This window comes from Pan paniscus, chromosome 17, assembly GCF_029289425.2.
Source record: "Pan paniscus chromosome 17, NHGRI_mPanPan1-v2.0_pri, whole genome shotgun sequence".
In the NCBI taxonomy this organism is placed as follows: Eukaryota; Metazoa; Chordata; class Mammalia; order Primates; family Hominidae; genus Pan; species Pan paniscus.
The window spans coordinates 85,354,816-85,379,964 of NC_073266.2; the positions used below are offsets into that span (position 1 = coordinate 85,354,816).

The following is a 25,149-nucleotide window of genomic DNA, read 5'->3' on the forward strand; positions in this document are numbered from 1 at the left end:
CAGCCTGGGAGACAGAGCGAGACTCCCTCTCAAAAAAAGAAAAAAAAAAGTTTATTCTGTATTTGTCTTTTTGAATTAATAGCAGTGTGTTTATATAACAAGTTTAACTCTTTAAAGGTAAAAAGTATTTTGGTGTAGAGTCAAGGATGGGTTACAGTAAGTCACTAATATGTCAATTTAGAAAAAAGAGTAAGAATGGCTTGATTTAAGCAGATTTTCCATCTCATTGCTATTACAAAGAGCACTTTTCGTTTTTTACACCTTGCGAGAACTCTACCAACACAAAGTTGATGATTTCTAAATATGAACATGTCATGTCGACTTTCAAAAGAAAGGAGAGTAGATAAAGAGAAGTAATGACATAAACTTTAGAGACTACATTTTGCACTTCATCTTTTCAGTGAATCATAAAAGAAGACAAACTACCCTTCTACATTGACTTTTTATGATCTTTCTTTTCATGAATTTTTGTCATTGAATGTGCGGTTTCTTTTATAGTGAGTCAATATATTTGTTTCAATGAGATCACAACCACCCCATAACCTGGGTTTAATTTGATTTACACAAATTATATGAAACAAGCTTCAGAATAATAATAATTATATGTGATATTAGTAAAATAAAAGGTAATTGTTGGGGAGAGTGGTGCTATTAAGTATCATCTTAATAATGACAATCCATTTAGCCAATTATCACTTTAATTAGATGAAGTGTAAATTGGAGAGATAATTTCCTATTTCCTTGAAGCATTCTACCTGAATCTGGATTTGACTGATGATAATATTTTATAAAACCAATAGAAAATGCATATTATCATAGGCCCACCAGCTAAAATGCTCAGGTTGATCATTTAATCAAGATTATGACATTCTGAGTCCTCCATTCGATAGTCATGGCTTTCACACTATAAATGTCCATTCCTCCATCAATCATTCACATAATTATTTTGACACTAGTTGGAAATAAATTCTTTAGCATTTGTGAAATGATTACACTCTAATTCTGTCATTCTTTCAATACTCACTAACTAGCCATCTTCTACAAAACAAAACTTTTCCTCATCATCTAGAGCTATTTGGTTACATTGAAATGTAGTTCTCTGAAAAGACAAGGTAAAAGCTTTAATTTTCCTTTTAATTCTCAATTTAGAAGTTTTTTAATGGCCACCTCAAATGGCAACAAAGGCTCTTCCAAGTTTCTCTTTTTCGACCTCAGTATAAACTTATAGTCTTTATGTTAATGAACAAAACAAGCTTCTGTCTTCAGTCAAGTAAACTCATAAGAATATACCTACATCTTTTATATTTTATTTCTTTAAATCAGTTTTTTAGAAATATACTTCAGTCTTTATAAAAACTTTGGCCATGGTGTATCCTCTTAAGTCTTCTCCTTCCTCACTCCATTTTCCCCAACACCATATAGATATTATCTTTATTAATTCTTTGCTTACTTCTGCAAATACAGATGTACAAAAAGATGCTTACTTTCTCCACACATTTTTACACAAAAAGCAAACAAGTTCCACTATCCAGCACCTTGTTTTTCTCATTAGCAATTTATCCTGAAGATCTCTAAATACTGATATATAGAGATCATCATTCATTTCTTTCTAATGTCTCCATAATACTTCAACTGTATTAGTACCCTAGTTTATACAGCCAGTCCTTTACAATAAGGCACTCAGCTTGTTTCCATATTTTTTCCTATTGAAATTAATATCATATTAGAAATAAAATCATGCATATCTACTTCATACATTTGATGATGAAGTATCTCTTCGATTCTGAGCGGTGATATTCCTGGGAAGGATGGTAAATACTATTGTCATTTTTGTTACACATTGTCCATTTCTTTTCCATATTGATGGAAATATATTGCATTTTTAATAGACTTTTCCTTTTAAAGTAATTTTAGGTTCACCAAAAATTGAGGTAATGGTTACAGAGATTTCCCATGTACTCCTTGCCCCATATACAGTATCAGCCTTTCCTAGTATCAACATCCTCTCACTAGAATGATTCATTTGTTATAATTGATGAACCTACATTAGCACATAAAAAGGACCCAAAGTTCATAGTTTACCTTAGGGTTCATTAGTTCACGTCAAAAGGACTCAAAGTTCATAGGTCACGTTAGGGTGTTACAATGCCATGGCATTAGACAAATGTATAATAACAAATATCCACTATTATAGTATCATGCTTACTAGTTTCACTGCCTTAAAAATCCTCTGTGCTGGGCCTGTTCATTCTCCCTTTGCCTTTCCCCCTTCACCTTCTGGAAACCACTGATCTTTTTACTGTCTCAGTAATTTTACCCTTTTCAGAATCTCATGTAGTTGGAATCGTACAGTCTATAGCCTTTTCATATAGGCTTACTTCAGTTAGCAATATGCACTCAAAATTCTGCCATGTCTTTTCTTGGGTTGATAGGTTGTTTCACTTAGTGCTGAAAAGTATCTTTTATGAAGTGATGCCCTCCACAGGGCCACGGGAAACCTCACACAGTTTGGACAGTTGGGGAATCCTGGCAAAGATTGGGGTGGGTGGGAGGCAGTGACCAAAGGGGACAGCCATTACCAGCAGGAAGCTGTGGATTGGGCAATCCTGTCCTTGGTCCTGATCAGTTTGGGGTCTGCCAGATGTATGATGGAGAAGGAGGATTGAAGCAATTTCTCCTGACCTTGAAATACCCCTTGGCTAGGCATGGCTTTCAGTCAGTTCAGGGCTTATTTGAGCAAGGAGCAGAAAACTATCTTGGACTAGCTGCTTCACCAGGTGTTGCTGGTGGTGCCCTGGAGTCAACACTGCAGGAAAACTGCTCCAGCAGGTCCCAATGGCATCAGAGGGACAGGGAGCTCTGCTGCTTTATGTGGCCAATAAAGCTCAGTGCACTCTTGCAGCTGAGCTGCCCCATAATTCAGGGCTGCAAGTCTGGGTTTGGAGACTTCCAGGGGGCCACTACCCATTCTGAAAAAGTTGTTGCAATGGCTCAAGAATGAGGAGCTTGACAATGCTGGCTTTTGCCAGTGTCTGCTGAGAACGCAGGTCATGCTCCGAGGGCTGCAGTCAATTCCAGAGTATACTTTGTGGAGAGGACAAGTGACTCTTCTCTGAGCTGCCTGAGTCTGTGATCCTTCTAGGAATAGCTCCACAACCTCATAGGTGAAGCTCTCAATGATGACTGAGGGCTCTCCATGACCAGGGAGAAAAGTCCCTGCCAAGACTGGGATCCCTTCACCTCAGCATACAGATATCTTCCACAGTGAAGCCTGCATCCCAGCCTGACAAACTCTCACCTGTGTGTCTTCAGGGCAGAGAACTCCTAGGAAATGATATGCTTCAAAAACTGAAGCGGAAAAAATCTCCCATCCTTTGCTTACCCAATCTACCATCAAGTGCCCAAAGAGGAACTAGGAACAGGCTGTGGGTAGGTGAAGGATCTCAGCAGGCTTTAGGGATGTGTGGATGAGCCCATCAGCCCACAAAGAAAGGTGTAGAAAAGAGGGATGTGATCCCAGACTGATATACCAGCAGTTTGCTCTCATAGTTGCTGTTAACTACGGAAATCAGCAGTTTGGGGTAGTTTTGTGTTTGATGCAGCAGGTCCCACCACTGATACTGGCTCCAGTTAATGTTCAGAGAGTGAGTCTATGAGTCAGGTGTGCTCAATGGGACCTTGACATAATCCTGCTTCCAGTTAAAAATTTGCCTTTCAGCCATGTAATTCAATCCTTATATTCCTTGCAAAATTCACCATCCAAACACAGGATGCAGAGCAGAGTGAAGGTGGCACAGCACTGGGCTTTGTCCACCTTCTCAGAGGAGGTCACATTCAAGCCAAGCTTTACTTTCTTATTCTCTACCATCAGGTCAGAGATGTATTTGACTGATAGGTATTGAAGCAGCTTGATGTCACAGCCTCTAACTTCCTGAAATAGATGTGTATGGACACTTCAGAGAGCATATTCCTCTTCTGTGAAGTCCCCTGCATCTGTCCAGCCAGCACAGGCACCCTCTGAAAAATACAGCTGTAGCCAGTGGATTCATGCAGCTGCCTCCATTCAGCCAGAGGCTGACTTGCCAAATTTTCTGGCCCTTGAATAGTATTACTGGGCAGACAAACTGTTCTCTACACCTGACCATCTTGCTGTACTTCATGAGGTTTTGCAACTTGCTTATTTGCACAGTGTTCTCAAAGTGTCCATTTGATCTATTGGTATGTATCCAAGACCTTCAGTTCCATAGTGATGAGATGAAGAATTCAAAGTAGAACTTGTCAATTATGAGATTATTATCATTATTCCGTTTGTGTTATTGGTGGGAAAATTTGACACTTAGCAGAGCAATATTGCCATTGGCTAGGAATCAAGTAGTCTTCAGCATGCAGATAGTTATTTAAACTATGGGATGAAATGGTAGCCCCAGGAGAGACACAGAATGAGAACCAAAGCCAAACTTTGTAAATGTTCACATTTATTTGGCATGCTGAGAATGGGAATCATGAAAAGAGATAAAGGAAGTAATCAGAGACGTAGGAAGAAACCAGGTGACTGATGGTGGTCATTGACTTGAGTAAAAGTGATTAGTCGTAAGTCTTGGAACATGAAGAGAAAAAGAGATATTTATAAAATATTCTGTTCATCTGGTCACAGAAATGCTACAAATTTGTATATGTAAATGAATACTTTCTATTGGCATGTAATTTTAATTTATATACTACATATAATTTCACTAGTATGAGTAGAAATAGCATAATAGATATTTAGACATTGCACGGACTTCTAGTCCTTTTTATGCAGTGTATGTTTTGATATATTAATTCTTTGAAGGCAAAATACACAGTGAAAAATTTTTCCATGTCACATATTTCTGCAAAAATTTATTTTAGCATTTTGTGGCTTTGTGATAATTTGAATTAAAAAAGTATTATTTATGCACTGGTTTATTTCTGCCAAATACCTGTAATAACAAATTAAAATATAAGAAGAGTTAAAAAGGAGAGAGACAAAATTCAAGTCCAGGATTTTCAAAGCAATAAAATAATTATTATGTAATTTAATTATAATAAAAAATTATGAAGAACTTACTGTAATCCAGGCTCTTGGCTGAATATTTTCATAATTTATCTCATTTGATTTTCATATACCTATATGATGAAAAAACCCTCTAGTGTTATAGATTTAAACTCTGAGGCTTAGATAGACTGGGTTATATAATCAATGTCTATAGTTAGTCGGTGAAACCTGGGAAAAAACCCAAAACTGTGATAGAAGTCCAAAGCATATGTTGTTAACCAATACGTTATAGCACATTCCCCAACAATAGGACAGATACATGGAAAAAGAAAACACTCCACCTGACTTGTAGTCTTTCTAGATATCACATCTCTTTTGAAGCAGAGCTTTAGAAAAAAGAGGAAGGAGGTTCTGAAGGTGGAGGAGAAATAGGAGAAGGCATTTTTTTCTTCCTCAACTCTCAGTTCCCTGAATGAGCAGATGTTATTTACAATGACAGTGAAATTATTACACATTTATCCTTCCAACATGTTCAACTGTTCAACTATGTAATTAATTTGTTAAATCAATTCAAAGACAGCAATTCTACCAGTGCAGAGAGAAATTCTCCTATGAGTGAAGCCATTGGAAGTGGGAGCTGTATACCGATCTGCTCCGGGCATATCTTAGTAGGGGCACCTACAACGAGATGAAAATGAGGTACACAGAAAATATAAATAACAATTTTGTATAGATGATGCTCCATTAGAGAAAATGATAGGCTTTAAGGAAAAAGCATTGTGTAAAGACAAAGAGAATGACATCCAAAGGCAGCACATTGTCTGAAAATTATCCAAGGCAGGATCCACACATAAATTCAGTGAATCATTTGGAAGCTTCTATAAAATGCTATATGCTTCTCTGAAACACAGAGGAACAAATAATTTGGGTTAAAAGGACACAGTGTAAACTGAAAAGATAGCAAAGCGAGCTCTAAGTTGAGGAATGATTTAAATGGTTTCGAATAAACAAAAAAATCATTCATGAAATCAAATATGTATTGGAAATAGTGAATGCTGAATCAATATTACAGAATCAGTGGAGCAGAGGACACACTTGGAAAGCCCTCTCTGGTTTTGTACGAGGAAAAGAGCAGTACACAGAAAGGAGATGGAGAAGACAGTATACATCTGAAATAGGAAAATTCATTATGTTCCCAAAGAAACAAATATATTTTGGAAGGGAAAAGTGAAAAATAAATCATTTTTAAGTTTAAAAAATATTTAAAGTTTATAAAATATATAAAAGTGAATATTCAGTATCTACATCTAGCACATTCTAAGAGCTCATCATGTTTCAGATCAAGTGGATATAAAGGGACCACACTGGACATACAAACAGGCACCATAAAAATATTATAATTATAAGCAAAAAATCCTGGATGCAGCCAAATTAAATAGATATTTTGAGTCTTCACTAGCATTCACTAAAAGGTGTCCCCAGCTCTCATGCCCCAAATGTAAGGAAGAACTCAGAAATCAAGTGCTTTGGAATTCCAGAGGGAGCAGGAGGCTCTGCAGGCTCCAGATAAGACCACTGATATTTGGCAGGAGGAAAGACAGAGTCATGCATTTCCTTATGTTGATGACAAAAATGTCATGCCAACTATATCCTCCATTCCCTAATTGCAGCGCAAAGAGAAATCCTTGGAACTCCTCGAGCTCTGAGAATTGGGAGCAACCTCAGGGAACCAGGTGCTCCAGGTAAGATTGCTCACATTCTTCTGCATGCTCCTGGGGATGTCCCAACTTGGCCACTCCTCTCCGCCAATGTTCAGCCAATATGTTCAGCCACCTCCTCAGCTGCTTTTGCCTAGAGACAAGCAGGACAAATCAGGCAAGGTCTCTGAGCTCTGTTTCCAAGGTCAGTTTTCATGTCTCAATCTCCAATCACATAAGGTTTTGTACATCTTTTTGACCAGTCTCCAAATTCTGAAATCCTTTCTCTACATCCTTTGAAATTCAGAAATCCTCTGTATTTTAAAAGTTATCTCTGATGTTCTCTTCTGCTTTCTGATCCAAGAGAAGCTTGGCTCTTTAATGATGATAGACTTCACCTATATCATTCAAGGTGTTGTTTGGTGTTGAGTGTTGAGTATCTACCAAAAACTTCATCGTATTTGACTGAGGGTATGGTACATACATCTCTTGTCTCCATTGCCACTTTCAGATTGCTTTCCTTCCTCCTTACAAAGTAATTGATTAATTGATTAATTAAAGTAGTAATTTTTAATATTGTATCATTAAACTATACAACCATTACAATATTATACAATTTATCTCCCAACTTTCAAGGACCTTCTTCACATAGCTGGGAAAGTTTAACTCCTTATTCACTTTTTAAAAAGTATGTTTTGTTTCTAATTGACACATAATAATTGTGATTATTTATGGAATATAGCATTATGTTTTGACACAATTATGTCTTGTGTAGTGAACAAATCACAGTAGTTAGCTTATTTATCACCTCAAACATTATTTTTCTGTGATGAGAGCATTGAAAATTATTACTTACACTTATTTTGAAATATACAGTACAATATATTTAACTATCAGCACCCTACTGTGCAATAGAACACCAGAACTTCTTCTTCCTATCAGTCTTTAATTTGGAACCAGTTGACCAATATCACCCCATATTCTCCTCCCCATACCTCTCCCAAACCTCTGGAAAATGTTATTCGAATTTATACTTCTATGAGATAAACTCTTTTTAGATTCCACATGCGAGTGAGATCCTGTGTTGTTTGTCTTTCTATGCTTGGCTTATTTAATTAACATAAAGTCCTCCCAGTTCATTCATGGTGCCACAAATGGCAGGATTTTATACTTCTATGGCTGAATAGTATTCCATATTTCTGGGATACATGACACGTTTTGGTACAGGCATGCAATGCATAATAACCACATAATGAAAAATGGGGTATCTATCCCCTCAAACATTTATCCTTTTTGTTGCAAACAATAAAATTATAATCTATTCATTAGTTTAAAATATACAGTTAAATTATTATTGGCTATAGTCCCCCCATTGTGCTATCAGATACTAGATTTTATTCATTCTTTCATTTTCTTTGTACCCATTAACCATCCCAGCCTTCTCTTCCACCCCCAAGACCCTTCCCGGCCTCTGGTAACCATGCTTCTACTCTCTATCTCTGTTAGTTTAATCGTTTAGATTTTTAGATCCCACAAATAAGTGAGAACACGTAATGTTTCTCTTTCTATGCCTGGTATATTTCATTTAATGTAACGACCCCCAGTTATTCATGTTGTTGCAACTGACTGGATCTCATTCTTTTTAATGGCTAAATAGTATTTCATTGTGTGTACGTACCAAATTATTTTTATTCTTTCAGCTGCTGGTAGACACAGGTTGATTCCAAATTGGTTATTGTGAACGGTGCTGCAATGAACATGGGAGTGCAGCTAAGCCTTCAATATATTGATTTCCTTTATTTTGGGTATATACCCAGCAGTGGGATTGCTGGATCATATAGTAATTTTTTTTTAATTTAGTATTTTTGAGGAAACTCCAAACTGTTCACCAGAGTGGTTGTACCTGTTTACATCCCCATCAACAGTGTACAAGGATTCCCTTTTCTCCACATCCTTGCCAGCATTTGTTATTGCCTGTATTTAGGATATACACCATTTTATCTGGAGTGAGATGATATTTCATTTTAGTTTTGATTTTCACTTCTCTGATCAATGACGTTGAACACATTTTCATATGCCTGTTTGCCATTGGTATGTCTTCTTTTGAGAAATGTCTACTCATGTATTTTGCCTATTGAAAAAATCAGATTATTAGTTTTATTCCTAAAGAGTTGTTTGAGCTCCTTATATATTCTGGTTATGAATCCCTTGTTAGATGGGTAGTTTAAAAAATTTTCTCCCATTGTGTGGGTTGTCTTTTCACTTTGGTTATTGCTTCCTTCACTGTCTGTAAGCTTTTTAACGTGATGTGATCCCATTTATCCATTTTTGCTTCGGTTGCCTGTACTGGTGAGGTAACGCTCAAGACATTTTTGCCCAGACCAATGTCCTGGATATTTTCACGATGGTTTACTTGTTGTAGTTTCATAGATTGAGGTCTTAGATTTAAGTCTTGAATGCATTTTTATTTTATTTTTACTTACAGTGAGATATAGGGGTCTAGTTTTATTCTTCTGAATATGGATGTCCCGTTTTCCCAGTACCATTTATTGAAGACACTGTCTTTTCCCCAGTGTATGTTCTTGGCACCTTTGTCAAAAATGAATTCACTGTAGATGTGTAGATTGGTTTCTGGGATTTCTATTGTGTTCCATTAGTCTACGTGTCTATTTCTATGCCAGTACCATGCTATTTTGTCTACTATAACTCTGTAGTATAATTTGAAGTCAGATAATGTGATTCTGAAAGTTTTATTTCTTTTGCTTAGAATAATTTTGGCTATTCTGAGTTTTTGTGTTTCCATATAAATGTTAGGATTGTTTGTCTATTTCTGTGAAAAATGTCATTGGTACTTTGAAAGGGAATGCATTAAACCTGTAGATTGCTTTGGGTAGTATGGATATTTTAACAATGATGATTCTTCCAATTCATAAACATAAAGCATTTTCCAATTTTTGGTGTCCTCTTCAATTTCTTCTGTCAGTGTTTTATAGTTTGCTTTATAGAGATTTGTCACTTCTTTGGTTAATTCCTAGGTATTTAATTTTATTTGTGGTTATTATAAATGAGATTACTTTTTGATTTCTTTTTCAGATTGTTCACTGTTGGATATAGAAGTTCTACTGATTTTTGTAGGTTGATTTCTGTATATTGATACTTAACTGATTTTTTTTTTCAGTTCTACTAGTTTTTTAGTGGAGTCTTAAGGTTTTTCCAAACATAAAATCATATAATCTGCTAAGAAGGACAATTTGACTTCTTCCTTTCCAATATGCCTGCATTTTATTCCTTTCTCTTTTCTGATTACTTTAACTAGGACTTCCGTATTATTTTGAATAACAGTGGTGAAAGTAGGCATCTTTAGTCATTTGTGTTCTGGATCTTAGAAAAAAACCTTTCAGTTTTTCCCCTTTTAATATAATATTAACTGTTGGTTTGTCATGGGTGACTTTTCTTATGTTAAGGTATGTTCCTTCTATGCCCAGTTTCTTGAGAGATTTTATTATGAAGAGATGTTGAATTTTATTAATAGCATCAATTGAAATGATATGGTTTCTGTCCTCCATTCTGTTGATATGATGTATCGCATCTCCTTTCCTTCCCTCCCTCCCTCCTTCCCTCCCTTTCCTTCCTTCCTTCCTTCTTTGCTTCCTTCCTTCCTTCCTTCCTTCTTTTCTCCCTTCCTTCTTTCTTTCCTTCTTTTCTTCTCTCTCCTTTCTCTCTCTCTAAAGCCAGCCACCACCACCCCAGTGGCCACCACCACTAGGACTTCACTGGGTCAGACCCAGACTGACTTCACAATCAGAGCAGCACTGGGTCTTGCTCAAGGCCTGCTGTAACTATGCTCTGGCTACTGCTTATGTTTGCTGAAGGCCCTGGGTCCAATCAGCAGGTGGCAAATCCAGCCAGGCCTGTGTCCTTTCCTTCAGAGAATCGAGCTCCCCAGGCCACAAGTGGGTCCAGAGGTGCTGTCTAGGATCCAGGATCCACAGTCAAAAACCTTAGAATTCTACCTGGTATTGTATTTTATTGCAGCTGAACTGACACTAAAATCACAATACATAGTCCTTTCTATCCTTTTCTTCCCTTTTGAATGGCAGGGGACCCTCACCTCATGGTCACTGTCATCACAGGCCCACAGCGAGTACTGCCAGACTACCAGACTGCCAATGCTACCTTATGGCTCAGGGATTCTTCAGTCAACTTGTGGTGAATGCTACCTGGCCTGGGACTCAGCCATCAGGATAGTGGGCTCCCCTAGGGCAGGTCCAGAAATGCTGTCCAAGAGCCACATTCTGGAATCAGGAACCTCAAGAGCCTGCTTACTGCTCTAACCCTCTGTGGTTCAGCTGGTACCTAAGGTGCAAGACAAAGCCCCCTTTATTCTGCTCTCCACTTTTCTCAAGTAGAAGGAATCTCACCTTGCAGTCGAAACAACTGGGAATGTGCTGAGTCTGACCTGAATCCAGCAAGTTTCAGAGTTTCACCAAAGGCCCTCAACGTCGTGCCTGGTTGTCACTGCTGGTTATTCAGGGCCCTAGATCTCTTTAGTTAGCAGGTGAGAATCCTGTGAGGACTGAGTCCTTTACTTCAAGGCAGCAGCTTCCCTTCTGATCCAGGGTGTGTCTAGACATGTTGTCTAGGAGCTGGGCTTGGAAAAGGGACCTCATGACTCTGACAGTTACCCTGTGTTGCTGTGGCTGGGCTAATATCCAAGAAACAAGACAAAGTCCTCCCCACTATTCTCTTTTTCCTCCTTAAGCAGAAGGAACGGGTCTCTTTTGGAGCCATGGGCTGTGCAGCCCAGAGTTAGGGAAGAGTTGATGCCAGCACTCCTTTTTAGCTTTTCAGACTGGTGTCTCGGTAGGTCACCTGTCATTCCAGTGCGTTGTCTCTGGGCTTAGTTCAGCACTAGGACTCACCTAGGAGTTGCAATCTTTGTGGCCTAGACTACCCTCCAAGTTTATTTAGGGCCCCAGAGAATTTTATCTCACAGTGGTGAAGCTTGTAGGAACTGAAGTTCCAACTGCTGGGATTCATAACTCCACCCCAGCTGGTTTAAATGCTCCCTCTGTATCAGCTGAGTTTGGTTTTGTTTTACTTTCTGCTATAACAACATAGCATTGAGTTCAACAACTCATAATTGCTGCACTCTCCCTCTCCCTGGTGCATAGAAGTGATCTCTGTCCCATGCTGCCACTGCCAGGGGATAGGAGAGGGATGGTGTTGGCGATTCAGGACTGTTTTCCCTATCTCTTCAGTGCCTCTTTCAGCAACATGAAGGTAAAACCAGATACTCTGAGTGCTCATCTGATTTTTTATTTTCATGAAGGTGCTTTTTTTTATGTGTGTGTAGATAGTGGTTAAATTGGTGTCCTTGCAGGAGGAACAATTCATAGAGTCTTCTAATCTGTCATCTTGCTCCACCTCTCCTCCTAGGTATTTTTAAGTTTTATTTTATTGCAGAGTTTTCTGTTTTGTTTGTATTCCATAGTTGCTATGTTAATACATATAAAACTTACTTTCATGAAGGAAATAATCTTGATAAATTTTCACAGCCTAAGTCTACTTTATTCAAAACTTTACTGTATTATTGACAATACAACAAAATGATTATTTATACCTTTAGTTTATCACTGATTTAATATTATTTAAGTTTCACAAAAAACAAATTACATTGACCCCCACTTCAATTAATAACTTCCATTGTATGTTCTTTATGTTTGACAATAAATAATTATAAAGCATTAGGTGCCCAAGTAAAGGCATTTTAAAGATATGTGTTTATTATAAACCTTAATTCAACTTCCTTAGTATTTCTTATCAAAACAGAAGCCTATATTCTTGTGAAAATGACTAAGGCAATACAGAATTACATGTAACGTTTTTAGCACACAGCTTATTATCAATACATGTAAGTTTTGTAATCTGGCTTTGAATTTCTAATATATTTGACACCCATGCCTTTCTACTACACGATTTTTGAGAATGATATTAAAAGGTCATATTCATTTAACTTTGGTAGTCATCTATATCTGTCTATAACGGCTGTGGACTGTTCACCAAGGCTTTTGCTCATGACCTTTGATGTAGAGGCAGCCATGCATAGACAATTGCTGACAGAGGTCAGGGATCAGCCTGTGACCACTGGTCAAGCTGTCTCATCAAGCAAAGATGGCAGCTAATATGCATTATAATATGCCAAAGGGAACACTGTTGTTAAAATTGCTACTGCATTCAACAACTGTTGCAGAATTCCTCGTATGTATAGTTATTGCGAACAGTGCTGGTGGTTTTGAAGGTAGAATATCTTATCTTGCCTAAAAAACAAAAGTAATGTATGTTGTAAACATATTTGTTTCCTGCTTTCAAATAGGTGTAGACACACATAATTGTTTTTGAGCAACATTTTATGTAATATTTGAAAGCTGTATCTGCATAAAATTGAAGTTATATGTTTAGTATACATCTGTTGCTTTGCCTTCGTGGAACTCTTATTCTAGTAACAATTTTTTTTTTTAATTTTTGGAATGATTCCTTTGTCTTCCTCAATATATGCAGTTTAAAATAGCCTAATTTCACTTGCCCATGTCTAGGGATAATAATAGCAAAAATTAAAATACTGCATGGTAGATACATTCTAAAAATTAGATATTAAAATAGCCTTTCATTTTTCTTCTTGCTCTGAGCAAGAAGAGGAAAACAAAAAATAAGCATGATAAATATAAAAATTTTAGGAAATATGTTAGAATGTCTCTTGTGAGGATATAAACTGTAATGCAATTTGTATTGTTCAGATTAATACATTTAATATCCTGTAGAATTAGGAAGAGTCTATTTCCTTTCATGGATATAAGATTGTACTGCCAAGCCATAGAGAAATAGTGTTAGACTCAAGCATTACATATTTTAACTATGTTACTCTAGACATCTATTTCTTATATTGGAGAGAATATGACAAAATAATCATATTCTTAAAATATGAAACATCTGTCAGAGTGAGAAAAAAAGTATTTCAGAAAACATATTCTGCCATACAGCCTTCCAGCTTCCAATTTCACCTTATCACAACAGGCCTATGCATGCAAAACAGCACCCAAGGTTGAACTATATCTCTGAACTATTGTTATTTGGCCATTTGTACATGTTTTTCTTTCCTATTTTATTAAATGTTCTTTAGGGTAAGTGGCTATACTTGGTACTTTTATTGAGCCTAGTTATTTACTATTTTAAAAAACTTTTGTAAGTAATTTAGCATTTCTTTCCTTATAAGATACATTCTTGACTTACATGTTACCTCTTAAATAACATAATTTTCCTGGTGTTATTGGGAATGGATACTATCTTTGGACTCACACCACTGCTAACTTCCTGAGTCTGAGCTAAGTGACTTGAGTTTTTTTTCGTGTGACAGGTGTGCAGAAATGTCACTGGGCAGATGGAAGAGCAACATCGATTTTCACCACTATTTATCAGCAGATGGGAAGGCGAGTGATTTGTATATCCTTTTCCTCGATCAATTAAGTAACTTTTGGCAGGAATAGCTTGGATATTTTCTTAAAAATACATATTTTTGTTCCTCTAAAACCAGTGGTTGGGAAGAGTTTTACAAATCAATCTTCTACCATGCGTTGCTTAATAAGGAACATACGTTCTGAGACATGGGTTGTTAGGAGATTTTGTTGTATGAGCCTCATAGAGTGTACTTACCCAGACCTAGATGATGCAGCTTACTGTACCTGGGCCATGTGGTGTTGCCTATTACTCCTAGGCTACAACACTGTACAGCATGTTACTTTACTGAATGCTGTAGGTAATTGCAGCAAAAGTACAGTAAAAATATGGTGTAAAAGATAAAAGATGGAATATAGGACACAACACAAATGAAGCTTGCAGGACTGGAATTTGCTCTGGGTGAGTGAGAGGGTAAGTGGTGAGTGAATGTGAAGGCCTAGGACATCACTTTGTAAACATTTAACACTTAGAGTACACTAAATTTATTATTAAAATGTATTTCTTCAATAATAAATCAACCTTAATTTATTGTGACTTTCTTACTTTATATACATTTTAATTATGTAGCATTTAGACTTTTTTGTAATAACTCTTAGCTTAAACACAAACACATTTTTCAGCTGTACAAAAATATTTTCTATCCTTGAGTCCTTATTCTGTAAGCATTTTGATTTTTTAAATTATATATTTCTTAAATTTTTTGTTAAATACTAAGACATAGGCACACACATAAAGGTAGGCCTACACACAGGGTCAAGGTCATCAATATCACTGTCTTCCACTTTCACACCTTGTCTCACTGCAGGTTCTTCAGGGGTAATGACACACATGAAGCTGTCATCTTGTGCCTTCTGGAATACTTCCTGAAAAACTTGCCTGAAGCTGTTTTATAGTTTACTATTTTAATATAAGTAGAAGATTACATAAGTAGAAGGAATATATTCTAAGACAATGACAAATAGTATAGTATAGTAAATTCATAAACAAGTAACATAGTGGTATATTATCATTTTCAATTACTATGTATGGTCCGTGATTGTATGTGCTACACTTTTATACAAATGATGGCTCAGTAGGTTCCTTTACACCAGCACCGCAACAAACACATGAGTCATGCATTGTGCCACAGCGTTATATGATAGCTAAAATTCATTAGGTGATAGGAATTTTTCATCACATTATAATCTCACAGGATTGTCTTTGTATATGTGCTTTGTAGTTGACTGAAACTTCATTATGCAGCGCAAAACAGAATTTTGCTATTTAAATAAAAACCAATCACAAATGCTCACATCTCACTAACTCAGGCCAACAATTAATTTGCTACGCTGCTACCAAATTAACTTTCTAAAACACAGATAAGATAGAACTGATAACCTGTTTAAACGTCTAGAAGCATCCCCATTGCATTCAGGATAGAATATATACATACACATACATATATACATGCACATAGGCACACATACATACACATACATATGTAAAACAAAGATCAAATGAAAAGGACATTTGCCAACATAAGTGACAAATGTGGTGGAATGAAAAACTGTATGTAAATGTTGGTCATAATTATTGTCATGGTGAAACTTTTAGGTTATTATGGATTTCACCTTAGATAATCACTCATGGAAAGTGATTAAAATGCAATTAATAATAGAGGTTTAAAGTCAAATGGTTACTACCCTGTGTAGATCCCCCCTTTATTGATAGCTGCTTTACTAAAACAAAGTGTCTCATTCATCTTCTCTCACTTATTAAGTTGTTAATCCATTCCAGAAATCACACATTTAATTCAGCATTTGTTTGTCACCAGATGTGTGAAATTTGTTGATAAATACTGTGATAGTATAGAGACTAAATAAAAACCAAACGAAAATATTCTTTCTCTGTTTTGAAGAGCATAAATAAATATGGTAGAAGGGGGGATGTAATGAAGAGGTTAATAGAAGGAAATGGTAGCCAGATTAATGACTCATGATAACTGAGTGGGCAGGAGTATCATCCAATAGCGAGAGCTCTAAGAACCTAGATAAGAAAAACTTCCATGCACCCCACTCACCTCCGTCAGCTGACCCCTACCATTTCTCTTCCCCCAGCACTCATGGAGGCTTCACAAGCACCTGTGTTGGTAACAAAAGTACTCTATACTTTCTACTATTGTTTATAATTGTTTCTACCACACTCTGTCCACATCAGCACTGCACCACCAATTTAGTTCCAATTTCTCATTCCTTCCCAATCCTTAAATTCACTGTGGCTTCTACAATTTCCATTTAACAGCAAAATATGCTATTTCTGCAGTTGTCTCTGAATATTACTTTCTTGCTGAAATATTTTATTCCTGTTATATTTTTTGGTGATTTCCCTATCAACAGAGATAATCATTCCAATTATGTGGTTCTTTAGTTACTTGAGTCTCTCCTTCAATTTTCATTTCCACCAGCCTATCTATTCATTTTCCTGGTCACACCTGGTTTGTCATTATCAATAACTGAATTACTTCATAAGCTCTAATTCTAATTCCCTCCCCTCATTCTTTGATCATCACCTCTTTTGTTTCTGATTCACTTCCTTTTATCTTACAATTATAGTAATAAGCCATTCAATATAAATATTTTTATGTACTCATTCTTCATGATGCAGCTTATTTTTATGGCCTGTCATTAAAGCCATTTTAATGATAAAAGTTCAATTATTCTGTTCCACTTTTTTCCATTGTAATGTTTGTCATAAAAAATCCTGTAATTAAAAAGCCAACTCTTTGCCTGTTTTGCATTACATCCATACTTGTATAGCTAAATATGGCTGACAACAGCCAACAAAGACATACAACCATGCTGACATCAGAGTTTTGTAGAGGTTAATAAGGACAATAAAATTTTTGAGCAAAGAGTAAAACTTCGTGCATGCATATTTTATTAAACAATTATAAATTGCCCTTTAAAATCACCAGATAGATATTTGGAATCCCCCAGGTAGAGAAAATGAAAACAATAGCTTTCAGACTCTCTGACTTTCATAGCATTCTGATTGCTGAATGTTTCAAATCATGCAAAAACATACATACTATTTCTAGGATATAATCAAAATCCATATGGGGAGCAATTACTAAAAATCCATTTAGAGGTGTTTGTAGGTTCTCTGTATCTTACTTTTATATGCTTTCCAGAAATACGGTGCTTAAAAGGAAGGCATGTGACCGTAATATCCACTGCTGTCTCAAAAAAGTCTCTCCACAATTTTTGCTCAATAGTGCAACCAACTGGTCCTTAGTGGAATGTGTTATGCCATAAAGGATTTTGTCAATCACCCACTTAAGGTTGTCTGGTGCTACCAAGGAGACCTTTTGGTTTTACCAGATTTTATAAAATTCAAGGTTTTAAAAAATTGTTTAAAGCAACAAGTTGTAGTGAATATGGTAAGTATGTAGAATTATACATACAAACACACACACACATACACACAAGACCAGGTAGATAACTCTATATGATTAAAAGATTTTGATATTTCCCATTAAGGACCACATCATTAATTATAAGTAGATTATACAAACTTATGGATATATATGTTAACCTGTAGAGTAACCATCATGATATAATACAAAGATACAGAGCTAAACATTCCAAAGATAAATTAAATAGAATTTTAAATATTCAGTTACTCTCAAAGAAAACACAGAAGGAGAAATAGAAAACAAGAAGCCTAAAGGAAATCAATTATAAAATGGTGGAACTAAATTAACTGCATTGTTAGCTACTTTAAATTTTATCAAATTAAACACTCTAATTAGAATATTTTCATAATGAATGAAAAAGCAATATCAACTATATGCTGTTTGCAAGAGACATGCTTTAACCAAAACAACACAATAAAAAAGTACATATGATTGAAAATTAAACCGTGCAAAGTAAGTACTGGAAGACTGGAATGACTATATTATACCAAATAAATTTGACTTCCAAAAAGGGAACTGGAGAGATGGAGGCAAGATGGCCGACTAGACCAGCTAGGAGGAACATCTGCCACCGAGGGAGTGGGAGACCAAGAAGACTAATGCATTCTGCAGAGATCCTTGGAAGGAGAGCATTTAGAGCAAATGGAGGGAAAGCACAAATGCTGGGCTGAGCAGAGAGAAAGTTGAGAACCATGCATGGGATTACAGCACACGAGGACTTGTTCCTGGCCACCAAAGACTCTTGGGAAAGGTGTGAGTTGAACAGGTAGCAACCTGCTCTGTCCATGGGCCTCTGGAATCCTGGCAGCAGTAGACACAACACCCCCCATGGACACTTGCGCTGGGCCAGAAGAGCTGCTTAGAGAGGTGGAGGAGGCAGGACTCCAGCCTATGTGGAGCCCGGAGGTTTTGGTCCAGCAACCTCTGCAGTGGAGCATGGCCAGGGACACCCTAGGGGAACTGTCAGACTTGAACAGAGCAAGGTGATGTTGCTTGTTAGATGGGGCCAGTTCAACCTGAGAACACTTCTGTCTGGTGGCCTCTCCGGGGACTCCAGCCTGGCCATGACTGCTTGTAATGCAGCCTCAGTAGCCCAACTGTTGTGCCTCCCAGGGCCCACATCATGGCCCCTGTGCTGGCAGACCACACCTGACCAAAGGCAAGCTCCAGCAGAGAGGCCCCCTCTGCCACATACCAGTCCATACGTGCCCTCTTCCCACTGCAGCCTCCCCCATGCCACTTTGCAAGCATCCATTAACCCATGGCCACCCCACCCCATTATTTTGCTAGTACGTGTATGCACAAGTGAACCCCCCTTCCCCTTCCCCACTGGCAGGTGGGTGCACATGCAGCCCACCGTGTCATTGCTGCCAGCATGAGCACAATGACCATCCCCATGATGCCGCTCCTCTGTGCTGCTGTTGCCTGCCTGAACAGGAGCACAGACACCAGCGACCCTACCCCATGCAATGCCACTGCTGCAGGTGTGATCACTTGCAGGGGGATTGACAGATCTGTGTCTGCCGGGGCCCCACCCCTGTGGTGACTCCTTTGTGGGTGCCAAGGCACACAGGGATGCTAATGGCCCCATCCTTCATCCCCACTCCTCCTTTTCCACTCCCTGTGCCACCATCACCACAGCTGCCAGTGGCCCTATGGAGGCTGGCAGCCTTAAGCCAGCTAGCTCCCCTCCCCAGCTGACAATCATGCACCTCCTTGCACTGCCAATTCTCACATCCCCACTTCTGCTGGCGTGTGGGAATGCGCACAGATTCTGCTGCCACTGCTTGGTGAAGTGCTTTGGCTGGCACCACCCTTTGTAGTGTTATGGCTAGGGTCTGAGAATACCTGGGCTCCTTCAGTGTGGCAGGTTTCAAACTTTGAGGAGCCAGAGAACAAAGCCGAGGGCTCAATACCACTTTCCCCGAGTTTGAGCACACATCCCAGAACGGCTGAGCTGAGCCTTGGCCCACTTCAAAAATCTACCAAAAACAAAGCCAGTCAACTAAACCCACCTTATACAACAATCAAACACCCAAGGACATAAAAGAAGATAAAAGAAAAAAAAACAACAACAACATGAAAATTCATCTAAAGGATAGCAACTTCAAAGACTAAAGAGACATCAGCCGGAAAGCTGAGAAAGAACAAGCTGAAGAACTCTGGCAACTCAAAAAGCCAGAGTGTCTTCTTATCGCCAGACGATCTCATAGTTCCCCCAAATAGTTCTTAACTAGGCTGAAATGGCTGAAGTGAAATGAATATAATTTGAATATGGATAAGAACAAAGAAAATTGACCTTCAGGAGAAAGTTGAAATGCAATCCAGGGAATCTGAGGAATACAAGAAAACAATACAGGAGATGAAAGATGACATTTTCATTTTAAGAAAGAACCAAACTGAGTGCATAGAGATGAAAAGTTCATTTCAAAAATGTCAGAATACAAACAAAAATGTCAGAATAACAAGCATTGATAGCACAATTGACCAAGTGGCAGAAAGAATCTCAGAACTCGAAGACCTGCTCTTCAAAATAACACAGACAAAATAAATAAATAAATAAATAAATAGATAAAAAAAAAAGAAGAATGAACCAAACCTCAGAGAAATATAGGATTACATAAAGAGACCTATATGTAACTCATTGGCATCCCTGAGAGAAAGCAAGCAACTTAGAAAGCATATTTCAGGATATTGTCCATGAAAATTTCCTCAACCTCGCTAGGGAGGCCAACATTCAAATTCAGGAAAGGCCTAGACCACAGGTCTAGAGGTCAGGAGAACCTAGACCACAGGAAGACCATCCCTAGACACATAATAATCAGACCCTCCAAGGTCACAATGAAAGAAAAAATATTAAAGGCAGCTAGAGAGAAGGAGCAGGTTACCTACAAAGAGAAACACATCAGGCTAACAGTGGACCTTTCAGTAGAAACTTTACAAGCCAGAAGAGAATAGGGTCCTATATTCAGCATTATTAAAGAAAATAATTTCCAACCAAGAATTTCATCTCCAGTCAAACTAAGCTTCTTAAGAGAAGGGGAAATGAGATCCTTTCCAGACAAGCAAATGCTAAGGCATTTTGTTACGACCAGACCTCCCTTATAAGAGGTCTTGAAGGGAGTGCTAAATAAACAGAAAGGAAAGGCTGTTACCAACCAATACAAACACACACTTAAGTACATAGACCAGTGAGGCTACAAAGCAGATACACAAAGAAGTCTGCAAAATAACCAGCTAGCAACATGAAGACAGATAAAATTCAAACATATCAATACTAACCTTGAATGTAAATAGGCTAAATGCCCCAAGAAAATGACAGAGTGGCAAGTTGGATGAAGATGAATGACCCAATGGTATGTGATCTTCAGGAGAGACATCTCACACACAATGACACATAGAGGCTCAAAATAAAGGGGTGGAGGAAAATTTACCAAGCAAACAGAAAACAGAAAAAAGCAAGGACTGCTAATCTAATTTCAGACAAAATAGACGGTAAACCCGCAAAGATTAAAAAATACAAAGAAAGACATTACATAACAATAAAGGCTCGATTCAATAAGAAGACCTAACTGTTCTAAACATACATGCATCCAACAAAGGAGCATCCAGATTGATAAATCAAGTTTTTGGAGACATAGTAAAAGACTAAGTAAACCACACAATAATAGTGGAAGATTTCAACACCACACTGACGATATTAGACAGATCATCGAGGCAGAAAGCTAACAGTGATATTCAGGACCTGAATTTGACACTTGATCAAATGGATCAAATAGATATCTACAGAAAACTCCACCAAAGAACAACAGAATATAGATTTTTCTCATCTGCACATGGCACATATTCTAAAATAGACCACATAATTGGACATAAAACAATTCTCATGTTCAAAAAAGGGAAATTCATACCAACCACACTCTCAGACCACAGTGCAATAAAAAAATAAAAACCAATGCAAAGAGAATTGTCCAATGCCATATAATTACATGGAAATTAAACAACCTGTTTCTGAATGACTTTTGGGAAAATAATGAGAATAAGTTGGAAATCAAGACATTTTTTCAAACTAACGAGAACAAAGATACAACATACCAGAATATCTAAGACACAGTTAAGGCTATATTAAGAGGGAATTTCATGCCCATGTCAAAAAGTCAGAGAGATCTCAAATTAACAACCAAATTTCACAACTAGAAGTACTAGAGATACAAGAGCAATCCAACCTGAAAGCTAGTGAAGGACAAGAAATGACCAAAATTGAACCTGAACTAAACGAAATTGAGAAGTGAAAAAATCATACAAAAAAATCAGTGAATCCAGGAGTTGCTTTTGTGAACAAATTAATAAGATAGACTCCTAGCTAGACAAAAAGAGAAGATCCAAATAAATACAATCAGAAATGACAGAGTACAAGACCATGACTCCATAGAAATGCAAATCTAATATGCAGTTTTTGCAGAGATTAGTATGAATACCTCTATTTACACAAGCTAGAAAATCTGGAGGAAATAGATAAATTCCTAGACACATACAACCTTTCGGGATTGAACCAGAAAGAAATTGAACTCCTGAACAGACCAATAATAAGTTCTGAAATTGAATCAGTAATAAAAAGCCTGCCAACCAAACAATTTCAGGACCAGACGGGTTCACGTCAAATTCTGTCAGATGTAAAAGAAGAGCTGGTACCATTCCTTATGAAGCTATTCCAAAAAATCGAGAAGAGGGGACTCTTCCTTAACTCCTTCGGAGTCCAGCATCATCCTGACACAAAAAACTGGCAAAGATACAACAATAAAAAAGGAAGTCTTCAGGTCAATAACCTTGATGAACATAGATGCGAAAGTCCCCAACAAAATGCCAAGAAATCAAATTCAGCATCCCAGCAAAAAGCTAATCCACCATGATCAAGTAGATCTTATCCCTGGGCATGCAAGTTAGTTTAACATATGGAAATCAACAAATGTGATTCATCACGTAAAAAGAACAAAAAACAAAATTCATATGATCAAGTTAATAGATGTAGAAAAGGCTTTTGATAAAATTCAAAATCTTTTCATGTTAAAATCCCTCAACAAAGCATTGAAGGTACATACTTCAAAATAATAAGGGCCATCTATGACAAAATCACAGCCAACATTATACTGAACGGGCAAAAGCTAGACACATACCCCTTGAAAACCAAAATAGGGCAAATGTACCTGCTATCACCACTTCTATTCTACAGGGTACTGGAAGTTCTGGCCACAGCAATCAGGCAAGATATAGAAATAACAGGAATCAAGTAGGAAGTGAAGATGTCAAAGTATCTCTCCTTGCAGACAATGTGACTCCATACCTAGAAAAACCCATAGTCTCTGCCCAAAAGCTCCTTGATATGATAAGCAGCTTCAGGAAAGTTTCAGGATACAAAATCAATGTACAAAAATTAGTAGCATTTCTATATACCAACAACATCCAAACTGAGAAATCAAGAATTCAATCCCATTCACAATAGCAACAAAAAGAAGAAAATATATACCTAGGAATGCATCTAACCAGATTGGTAAAATATCTCTACAACAAGAATTACAAAACACTGCTCAAAGAAATCAGAGGTGACACAAACGAATAGAAAACCATTCTATGCTCACGGATAGGAAGACTCAGTATTGTTAAAATGGTCATACTGCCTGAAGCAATTTATAGATTCATTGTTATTGCTATCAAACTATCAATTAATTCTTCACAGAATGAGAATAAAACTGTCTTACAATGTAAATGAAACTAAACGAGAGTGTGAATAGCCAAGGCAATCCTAAGCAAAAAGAATAAAACTTAAGGCATCACTTTACCTGCCTTCAAATTTTACTAGAAGCCGATAGTAAACAAAACGTCATGGAACTGATACAAAAACAAACTCATAGACCAATGGAACAGAAAAGAGACCCCAGAAATAAGGCCACACGCCTACAACCATCTGATCTTTGACAAAGTTGGCAAAAACAAGCAATAGAAAGAGGACTCTCTAGTCATAAAAAGTGCGAGGATAACTGGCTGGTCATAGACATAAGATTGAAATTGGACCTCCTTCCTTATGCCATATAAAAAAATAAACTCGAGATAGATTCAAGACTTAAATGTAAAGCCTAACATTATAAAAACCCTGAAAGATAACCTAGGAAACACCATTCTGCACATAGGACCAGGCAAAAATTTTCTGTTAAAGACTCTAAGCAATTGCAAACCAAAACATAAATAGACAAATGAGATCTCGTTAAACTAAAGTGATTCTGCGCAGTAATATAAACTATCAACAGAGTAAACAGGCAATCCCATAACCATTAAGCAGTCGCTCCCTATTTGTTCCTTCCCCCACCCCTGGCAAACACTAATCTGCTTTCCGTTTTTATGAATTTACGTATTCTGGACATTTCATACAAATAGATTCATAATATGTGAACTTTTGTCTGTTTTTTCACTTAGTATAATAATTTTCAATGTTCATCCATACTTTAGCATAATCAGTATTTTATGCTTTTTATATCTAAATCATATTTTGTTATATAAATATACCTAATTTTGATTTTCTGTTTACAGTTGATGAACATTTAAGCTATTTCTACATTTTGGCAATTTTTAACAATACTTCTATGATCAACCATGTATAACTTTTTATTTTAACATCTGAGTTCTATTCTTTTGGTAGAGTAACTGGGTTGTGTGATAATTTTTTATTTAATTTATTGAGGTACTGCTAGACTGCTTTCCATTCAGACAGTACCATTTTTGGATTCCCACCAATATGTAAGGGTTACGATTTCCCTACTTCATCACCAACATTTATTATATTCAATTTTTTAAAGAAATTATAGGTATCTTGGTAGATATGTAGTGGATTTGATTTCATGTCTCTAATGAGTAATGACATTAAGCATCCTTTCATGTGCTTGTTGACACAAGATTTTTTAAAAAAACATTTTTGATAATTATTTTTAAGTTCCTGAAAACTACAAACATACTCTGTATAATTTCAGTATTTTCACATATATTGATATTTGTTTTATACCTCAGTTTATAGTATATCTTGCAGAGTACACCATGTACACTTAAAATAATATATATTCTGCATATTTAGGGTATTGTTATATAAATCTAAGGTCAATGTTTGATGGGTTGCTTGAATATTCTATTTTTTTTCTAATTGTCTACACCTTGGTACTATCAATTACTGACAGTTTAAGACTGATAATTCTATTTTTCATCTATATCTCCTTTAAGTTATGTCACCATTTATTTCATGTCTTTTGAAGCTCTGCTTTTAGGTATAAACACACATATGATTGTTACATCTTAGGATATTGAAACTTTTATCAATATGAAATATCCCTCTTTATTGTTGACAATTCTCTTTTTAACTCTTATTTTAGATGCAGGGGTATATGGGCACATTTGTTATATGGATAAATTGTGTGTCATGGGGG

The 25,149-nt window shown here is 36.9% G+C and overlaps 1 protein-coding gene and 1 pseudogene across 1 annotated transcript in view; one reads left to right on the forward strand and one right to left on the reverse strand.

The window, feature by feature from the left end:
- The window catches only part of LOC134729224 (uncharacterized), a 386,592-nt gene that overhangs the window by 314,757 nt on the left and 46,686 nt on the right, over positions 1 to 25,149 (forward strand). Inside the window, exons 4-5 of the mRNA XM_063597284.1 lie at positions 6,688 to 6,759; positions 8,415 to 8,519. Coding sequence (XP_063453354.1) covers positions 6,688 to 6,759; positions 8,415 to 8,424 — 82 coding nt within the window. The 3' untranslated portion in view covers positions 8,425 to 8,519. The remainder of the gene's footprint in view (positions 1 to 6,687; positions 6,760 to 8,414; positions 8,520 to 25,149) is intronic.
- Positions 2,801 to 3,940, reverse strand: LOC129394592 (myotubularin-related protein 14-like; annotated as a pseudogene).